The 9,487-nt window shown below is 37.0% G+C and overlaps 1 protein-coding gene across 6 annotated transcripts in view; it reads left to right on the top strand.

Moving 5' to 3' along the window:
- The window catches only part of LOC102596182 (serine/threonine-protein kinase ATM), a 58,944-nt gene that overhangs the window by 30,133 nt on the left and 19,324 nt on the right, over positions 1–9,487 (top strand). For all 6 annotated transcript variants that reach the window (XM_015307372.1, XM_015307371.1, XM_015307369.1 and 3 more), the window contains 9 exons: positions 1,549–1,620; positions 1,926–1,995; positions 3,572–3,689; positions 3,782–3,905; positions 5,015–5,155; positions 5,318–5,431; positions 7,329–7,376; positions 7,482–7,586; positions 7,756–7,842. In XM_015307372.1, the coding sequence (XP_015162858.1) occupies positions 1,549–1,620; positions 1,926–1,995; positions 3,572–3,689; positions 3,782–3,905; positions 5,015–5,155; positions 5,318–5,431; positions 7,329–7,376; positions 7,482–7,586; positions 7,756–7,842 (879 nt within the window). The remainder of the gene's footprint in view (positions 1–1,548; positions 1,621–1,925; positions 1,996–3,571; positions 3,690–3,781; positions 3,906–5,014; positions 5,156–5,317; positions 5,432–7,328; positions 7,377–7,481; positions 7,587–7,755; positions 7,843–9,487) is intronic.

Genomic DNA, 9,487 nt, shown 5'->3' with positions numbered 1-9,487 from the left:
ATTGTATAAACCTATTCCTATTCTAATAGGATTGTATAAACCTATTCATATTCTAACAGTCACTAAGAAGGAGGTTCAAACTTAGGCTTCATATCTAGTTACCTGAACTTATGTGCCAAGCGACCAACCAATCAGAACACCCTGCCTCCCGACCTGGGAACCAAAAAAAAGAGAGAAAAAGGTAATGCTCTGATAGAAGAGAATGGATGAACAAAAGGAAAAGAAAAGCTTCTAAATGATTACAGAGAGTTTGATAAAGTGTTAGGTTATTAAGTTTCACAGCTCCTCCTTTGGCTGGATAAATGCTATATGATTGTCTCCTGAGTCCTGAAGCTACTCTTTTAGCTGATCTATTAATGCTGGAACTAGACGAGTTTGTCCAAATGAAGTTAGTAAACAGAATATCTGTGTTATTGCAGGGATCTTATGACTCTTTCATGGTGTTCATTACCTATAAGGACAAGTTCCCGTTCCTTAGATCCTTATTAATTCCTTGTCATTGGTTATATGTACAGTCTCCAGTGTTGCGCTTATGTCCCATCATCTTTGTTAGGAGATTAGCTTTGTCCATGTTTGAGATGTTAATTTCAGGTCAATACTCTGATGTTGTATACCCCTTGAAACCTTTGAAATACATATTTCAAGTGTTGCTCTAGTAAAATTTTACACTGATATTTATTTCTGAGAACGAGGCCCTTTCCATATCTAATAAGCTTGAGATCATTCTGTCACGACCCAATTTGCATACCCATTAGGCGAACCCAAATGCATTTTAATTAAAAATGATATAAGTGACTAGAATATATCTTAAAGCAGCTAAATAGAGTATCATATAGAAGCACATCTAGAACCCATGATGCTTGGCAGCCTAGGCTTGTGCTGTCCCGACCCAATGCCTTGCGATCGCGAAGCACAACGTACCAAGAAAAATAAAGAATCTGCACTGTCCAAAATGTAGTTTTCCTGCCCAAAATTCACTTGAGCCCCTTGGGTCCCAGCCCGGATCATCCCCATAAGTCCTGAAACACTTGTTGAACCTATGGGAAGTCTCAAATCATGGACTGGGATGCAAATATTCAAACGAGGGGTTAAGATGTTACATGAGGATTTTGGTATGAAAGCTTGGTACTTTTATTGCTGTTTTCACGTATGTGGTGCAGGTCAGTTTTGAGCTCTTAAAATTGGTGCTTTTTAAACCCTGTTTGAGTGTGTTAGTAGGAGGCCTGATGCAGTTAGTCTTGGCAGAGAGTACCAAGAGCAAAGTGTATTTGATTAACTAAAACATTTAAGGTGCTTAATTAAAGATTCTTCTTTAATATTCTCAAAAAAAAAGAAGGTTCTTCTTTACTACAGTTGTAGCCATTTGATCTTTGGAGCTCATATATTGTAAAACCTGTGTCTACATCTTCTCATTTTCATTCTTTGAATGGTTGTTTCTTTGTGCCATTCTGTATGGTTTCTCGAATAGTCATGGTTTTCTGTGGATAAAGCTCAAAAGATCTTTCAATTCTATTTTTTTTTCTCTCTAAAGCTGGTTTGTTCAAGCAGGGGATACTTTCAACTGAAAATGGTCAGAGGGCTTTGCTATCATTTGATTCTCATCAGAGATCCCTTATTGAGGTAGCTGAGAATCTTCTGTTATAATCCTTGCTGTTTCTTAAACCATGTATCTGATTGATTCTAACCTAAACATCTGCAGAAGTTGGATGGAACACTTGATTAACAATTTTTTTAAGTCAGCAGCTTTTCCTCTTGGACTGTATCTTGGATATAATTATATGCCTTTTATTTTGCTCGGCATTCAATAATGTTAGTTTTATAATTGTGTCAAAAAACGTTCAAATTTAAACAATTGTCTGGGTTTTTTGGAATTACTCATTTGTTTCCCAATTTTGGCAATTAAGCTGCTCTTTGTGTGTTTGTAGGTTCATTCCAAGGGTGTCAATATCAACCTGGTTCAGAAACTCCTGGCAGATTTAGAAAGGAAGCTTAACGGTAGGATTCAGTTTAGTCATTAAGTTTATTTTATCAGCAAATGCGGTGAAGATTTGGAACTTTGTTCTGGGTATCATATATACTTCTATGGATGCAAAATCTGTTATTTTAATGTCTTTCCTCATCTTGTTGTGTATTTAACTTATTCTTTCGAATGAAATTCCTTCCCGTAAGCTCTTGAATCTATAAATTACAAGAGTTATTTTGTGTAGTGCTTTTAGTATTCAACAATAGGGAGGACAACTGATTCAAGAGTCTGTAGATGAAAATACAAGACAAGTTCCATAAATTACCTCCCTCTTAATGATATGATGATACATAGAGATAATAGGAGAGACATCTCAATAGAATGGAATATACAGAGAATTCTTCATCCTTTAAAACAAATGTTTCACTTGCGTTTTAGGTGCATTAGGTTCTTATGCAAAATTATTAGCGCTCCCTTTATAGTTGATGTCCCACTTGTCTTTAGAATAACATTTATGTTTTCTCTAAATGAGTCTTTCATGGATTCCAAGTGCACTAGATCTTTCCAGCAAGGTTGTCCTAATTACTTTTTAGGTGATAATAGGTTTCATCGCTAGAAATAAGGGTTTCTTCGGCACATATGTCACACTATCCTTTGAATGACATTGTGGTTTCATGTTGTTAAAGAATGACAAAAAGTCCCACATCGGTGGTTAATGAGATGGGTGGACTCTTTATAAGGCTTGGGCAATCCTCCTCTCTTTGAGCTAGCTTTTGGGGTGTAAGTTAGGCCCAAGACCTAATTTAACACATGTAAAATGAAGTATCTTCTCTGAGTATATGGTCCTGTATCCTCTCTGCAATTATGAGGTTATACCATGCGATCTGGCTACTAGATTTGTTTTTGATCAGATAAATATTTCATTGATAATAACAAGGCCATGTTGGCCATATATTAGAGGTATAACCAAGGAGGAGAAGATCTGGCTATAGAGTTAATTGGTCAGCAGCAACCGCCGTCACCTCAAAGTTGCCACCAGTTCCTTGCTGTCTCATCCAGCATTTACTTTCTTTCCCCCGTGTTTCATTCAAATACTACACATAAAAATTAAAAAAATGGCGCCATTGCAAAGCCAAAATCTTGAGGGATCTAGAAACGTAGGTTTTGCCCCTATATTGTGTTGTTTCCTGCCCGGGGTTACTCTGAGGAACCCCAGGACCTTGCGTCTCATGCCTTCAAGACTGAAGGAGGGAAGTTAGCAGGCTTAGTGTTTCAATCTAGTGCATTTTGAAGCATAGTCCCTCCAATAGGAAATATGGGGTACCCTTGGCTTTAAAGAGAAATCTAGATCCCTGCGGAAAATGGTGCTAACAATGAATCTCTGCTAGTGAAAGTTTCTTTGGAAAACTGTAAGAGTTGTTCTACCAGGACTAATCTAAATGTCTGGAGACATAGATGTTCTATTAGTTCAGTATTACACTGACAGGTGTGCTGTTGATTTTGTGCATAATTTAAGCATTAACTAGATGGTATTTTGTTGCTTAAATTAACAAAAGGCTACATCAGTTGCCGTCTTTTCATTTGTCTGTTTTCTTAATATTCTTGTAGCTAAGGCACTTTCACTAAAGAATTCTGCTATATGGAAGACTGATGGAAAAACATTCGAGACATGGATTTGTCCTCTTGTTTGTGCCCTGATTGAATATTGTGATGATAAGATCCTGAGGTAGTTTCTTCCCGGAACATCTATCCCTTTATTAGGACTATCAACTTCTTTCTTTTGTTTAAGCTGTTAGTAAGCCCCCGTGGTCCTTTCAGATTGTGTCAAGATATTGTGTTGGTGAAATCTGAAGTTGCAGAGCTCCTGTTCCCCCATGTGATGGTCAATTTATCGTGTAGAAGAGACGTGGATGTTGATCTTTGTCAGCTGATCTCCTCACAGGTTATTGTTACATTTTGTTAGTTGTTCCATCTTTATTATCTTTGGGTTCTACTTATCTCAATACCTTTCACCATCTCATGATGTGGCATGAGCATATAAACAAAAAAAATTGCCTAACTTCTTTTGGTCAAACATAGAGCAACTTTTGTTATGATATACTTTAAGTATATGTTTCTCAATGGTTATTCTATTCATTTTGTTGCCTAAGCCATATAACTTCTTGACTGATTAATATGAATAGGTCCTATGTTTATCGTGTACAGTCTCTCTTATTCAAGTAATTAGCAGGTCAGACTGGGTTTAATTAGTCATGAAACTCACTAAAGTTTCCTTTTCTATTATTTCCTACATCATCCTATATTGGTTAAACAATCAAGAATATCTGTATATGACCTTGTTTTCTACTTCTATTGATATAATCCAATCTATTTGATTAAATGAGTTTGGGAGAGGGTGGTGGAGATGAGAGTGAGGAGAGGCGTGACTATTTCCGTGAACCAGTTCAGATTCATGCTGGGATGCTCGAGTACAGAAGCCATTTATCTGGTAAGGAGACTGATGGAGCAGTACATGGAGAGGAGGAAGACCTCCGTGGCGGACAAGGTGAGGGAAGCCAGGTTGAGATGATTTGGGCATGTAAAGAGGAGGTGCGTGTTGGTAAGGAGGTGTGAGAGGTTGGTTGTAACAGGAGTTCAGTAAGGTAGAGGTAGGCCAATGAAAGAGGCACATCCTCTAATTCCTCTAAGCGAGAAAATTCTGTCATATTATTCTTGCAATCCTATTTTGAAAGCTTTGCTTTTGAGCCGAGGGTTTATTGGTAACAACCTCTCTACAATCTACCACAGAAGAGTGGAGTAGGGATAAGGTCAACGTACATCTTACCCTCCCCAAATCCCACTTGTGGAAATCTACTGTGGGTCTATTATTGTTGTGTATTTTAAGCTTTTGTTAAACAATGTAATAAGTACCTTTTTTGGTGAACCAATCTGGAGTTGTATGGACAAAACGTTTTAAACATGTGTGGATATCTGTTCCAGACTTCCAGTAGGTACTATTTCATCTTTTTATTGAGATAAAAATATCAATATTTTTTCCTTTTTTGTATGTAGGTGCAAGAGAACATTCTTACCGAGGACAATAAGTTGACCAAATCAATTCAAGTTATCTTAGATGCTCTTAATGAGCTTCGATTGTGTCACGTGATGGAAAGGGGCACATCCTCTAATTCCTCTAAGCGAGAAAATTCAAAGGTTCACATGATATGCAAATTCACTAATACTTCTTCATAGAAAGATACCTAATATACTAATTTGCCAAATTTATTGTTTAGTTTCCTCTGTTGATTTTCTTTTAGAAAGAAATTAAGGTCACTCAATTGAGATGATATCAGTAATATCTGCTAATATTTTCAGCAATATGGAAGGCCTTCTAGCTATGGATCAAAGACACGCTCCACGCCTCTGAAGGCAAAGCATCAGACAATTACTTCATCTGTAGTATCAATGTCTACATTATCATGGGAAAAGGTAAATAAATCCCAGCATGTATTCTTCTGCAGAAACAACTCCTTCATCCTGTACATAAAACATAGTTGTTGACTCTGCAGTGTATTTGGTCATCATTTATAGTGTTTCTGATCTCTATTATGTTGTAGTACTGTTAATTGCCGTCATAAACTAGTATTCCCTGTTCTTTATTGTTTGGCTGCTCACTAAGTAAGCGTTTAGACATAAGAAATGTGATAGTATTTGAAAGAGGTTAAAAAAGAGAGATTTTATTTGTTTTCTTGTTTTAAATGTTCTGGTCTAGTAACCCTCAGTGGTGGGACCATGCGGCTTCTGATTAACATTCAACAGTTTTTTTATAAGGCAATAAAATCTTATTAATGAAGGGCATAAATACCCGTATACAAGGAGTATACTGAAAAGTAGAGAGACCTCAAAGAAAGTTGATTCCTTATGAAAGACACCCAATCTTCTATGCTTAAAGGGATTTCATGGGTGCAGCAAAAGACAACAAGGGAGAAGAGGCGGCTACTCCTTAAATGCACGAAGCTTTTCTCTATTCCATCGAAAGCTCTCCTATTTCTCTCTCTATAAATGATTCACATAAGTGCAAGTGGAGCAACATTCCATGCCTACATATTCTTTTCCATCTTCTGAAAGTCCAGCTGAACATCCCAGCATTAACTGTACTTGACATCACCTATTGAAAGTCAAACCAGGCCGATACTTCGCACCACAATTGAGATGCAATCTGACAATGTAAAAGGAGGTGATCCACATCTTCTCCCAAGCTTTTTCACATGAAACACCTTTTTCTCTTCCTCGAACTCTCAACCGTTAGAATCACCCTCCTCATAGCTAGCCAGGTAAAGAAACACACCTTTTTGGGTACCTAAGGAGTTCAACTGAGAGAAGGAAAGGCTATCTCCCTCCTACTTAGTATCTTTTCATAATAAGACTTAGCTAGAAAAATACCATTATTTCCCTTCCCCCAACTTAAAACATCATTGGCTAAATTGTGAAATATTTTGTTTGTGGACTGACATCTTCTTTTGGCGTGAAATTTTGTACAGAAAAGTGATACTCAAAATGTTGTGTTCAACTGTTAAGTCTTCAGTTCTTTTATATCTGCTGCTTTTATGCTTGTGTGACTAGTTAATCTTAAGTTTTGTGGTCTGTCGTTAAGCCTTATTTCGCTCCTGCTTTCCCATCATTATACCTGGTCAACTTTCACATATTCTAATTTAGGAACTTAAGCAGTTAAGATTAGCTCTTAACTAGCTTTTGCGCCAATTTTATGAAAGCCAGGATCACCTGGCTTGTCTAGTTTAAAGGGTTTGGTGCTAGTTTTTGATACGATTAAACATAATCATTGAATGGGCATCAGGAAGATGCCAAATTACAAAAGGTGTGACTAGTTAGCTCTAGTACAGAAGGTCAAAAAAAAACATTTCAGAACTACTACACTAGTACAAGTAGCCTAAGCTTGCTAAGGAGCTAACAAAATCCAAAAAACATGTCGACGCTATTGACAGGTGAAATAAAATCCAATTGAGCAGATTAACTAAACATTTAGTCTTTAGAGAGTGGGTAGGAATTGAAATTCCATCAAAGCATCTGCGATTCCTTTCATTCCAGATAACCCAAAAAATGATTGCTGGGATCATCCTCCAGATTTTCTTGATGGCTTTGTCAACTCTCCAAGAGATCCAGCTGATGTAGGGCTCCTTGATCGACCCGGGCATACTCCAGGAAAGTCCATATAGAGAGAAGAAAAAGTTCCAAATTTGATTTCTTCTCTCTTGGTCTCCAGTGTTCTGGAAGTTGGATTGAATTACTGAGAAAATATGTTTATGACCCAAGTTCTCTACTTCAGATTACTGAGTCACGCCTTCTCCGTCTCCTGATGTTTTGCTAGGTTTATTGGATTCATATGGATTATCTTGCTGTTGCAAGGTCTGCAATTGTGAGTGCCAAACTTTATTTTAGGCTCTTCCATTTCCCTTTTCTCTTTGATGTTCTTACCTTTAATCTCTCTCTGTTTCTTCAATGCCATTGCATTCAATGACAGGCTTCTGGCGCTTACTTTACTGCTGTTCTTTACGTGGAACACTGGTGTGAAGAGAATTTCAATTCCCTAACATTGGGCACTCCAGATTTCTCTCATGTTGAGATTGTGAGTTACTATATGCATTTAATTGTTCCATCTGATGTTATCATTTGTTAGAGTTTCCTTTTTGTTAGCATCCCCCTTGCGGTCACTTAACATATAGAAAACAATGATTCATGCAATGAAGCTATCCTATGTTTTGAAGGCACAACTAATACTTTCTCTGATGTTGCAGCTGCCGCAACACATTGAAATACTTTTATCTGCAGTGACACACATAAATGAACCAGACAGCCTCTATGGAATCATCCAATCCCACAAGGTCAGTTCACATAAACGCCAATCTCTGCTACTTCTTACATTTTTATTATCTACTCTGACCTCTCGTTTTGTAATCGCCTCTTGCCCGCTATGGTTAATCTTAGCCATGGCTCCTGAATTTATTGCTTCCGTGGTAGCCTCTTGTGGTAAATAATAATCCAAAAAGGAAAAGAGGGAGAAAAAAAAGTATGAGGTAGACTTGGGAAAGCAGTAGTAAATAAAACTGTGAAAGAATACTAATGTGTGGTGAAGGGAAGATTGTTGCTTCCTAAACCACATTATGGAAATCGGTGTTCTTAAAAGCCACTGCTTTAACCGATGAAGTTATGCGAAATGAAGGGTCTTAGCTTCATGAATGAAGCCATGCGCTTCAGGGAAGTGTTTGCTTCAAAAAAATGACGCACAAAGTGAAATGTATGGTTCTTGAGTCTCAACTTTGAGAAGTTGGATTAATATTGACATTTTTGTATATTAGATGCTGAAATTAGGTAGTTAATTGCAATTTGATTATTGTATTTCCAAATTTTTATGTTTTTTTTATTTGACTTTTGAGAAGGCAACAGTAAATTCTTATGTTTTAAAATTTCGTAAATTGTGCACTTCGTTCAACGAAGTGTGCACTTTACTTCTCTTTTTCGTGTCAAACCCCCTGGACTTTCTTGCGATTTGGCACTTTTTCCAGAAAACTTGGCTTTCTTTTTCCGCTACCACCCTCCTCCATATCGCATTCTCCTCCACCCCAAATCCATATCCACTTCCCTAATAAAGCTTTGTTAAGACCTTAAGATCTTTCACCCCGAGTCCTTGCTACTCCTTCGGAGAAGTGACGACTCTCCAGTTCACTAAGTGAAACTTTCTCCTCCCTTCCATTGTATGCCATTAAAATTTTTTTATAAATTCTTTTCAACCTTTTAGTTACTTGTCAGACTCTTTTTTCTTATAAATGAGCAGACGGCACGAGTGATTCATATAGCTGGTCTCAACTAATTTTAGTTTGAGACACTGTTGATTGTTCTAAAAAAATAGAAGATGTACTCTCTTTCCTGGAATATCACGTCTAACTGTTTTTAATTATCATAATTATATTGTGGTTATCAGCATAGAAATCTTAAAAAGCCTAAAGTCTATGTGATTATTCTTCTCATTAAACGAATGTTAATAGAAGGTGAATAAAGTACAAACTCTAAGATAAGAAAACTTTGCAACAAGCTTTCTCTCAAAATAGCTGGAGAAGGGATGGGATCTCGAAAACTTTCCCCAAATATAGAGCTCCATACATGCAGCAGCCTGATGGGTCATATGCAGAAAAAGAAACTCCAGAGATCTTGAAGACAAAGGATTCTACACTGTTCTAAGTTAAATAGTATTTCTTTTACTTTTCTTTTGGAACAACATGGTTGTTTCAAATGATCCCGGAGCCATGTTTTACTACTTCAACTCATTGCACAACCTGTGAGAACTACAGTTAGGTTGATACTTTTGGATGTAACTACCAGTACTCTCTAGATGCTGTTTCACTCAATAAAATCACTTCTTTTGGACAGGCTTTCCCTGTGCTTTGGATATTTCTAACTTGTTCTTATATACTGTCTTCTTTTATTGAACATTTTGGTAGGAGTTGTGCTTTTTTTTTTTTTTTTTTTTTT

Source organism: Solanum tuberosum, unplaced genomic scaffold (genome assembly GCF_000226075.1).
Source record: "Solanum tuberosum cultivar DM 1-3 516 R44 unplaced genomic scaffold, SolTub_3.0 scf00055, whole genome shotgun sequence".
In the NCBI taxonomy this organism is placed as follows: domain Eukaryota; kingdom Viridiplantae; phylum Streptophyta; class Magnoliopsida; order Solanales; family Solanaceae; genus Solanum; species Solanum tuberosum.
The sequence above is the reverse complement of the archived record's forward strand: the minus strand, read 5'-3'. Positions and strand labels throughout refer to the sequence as shown.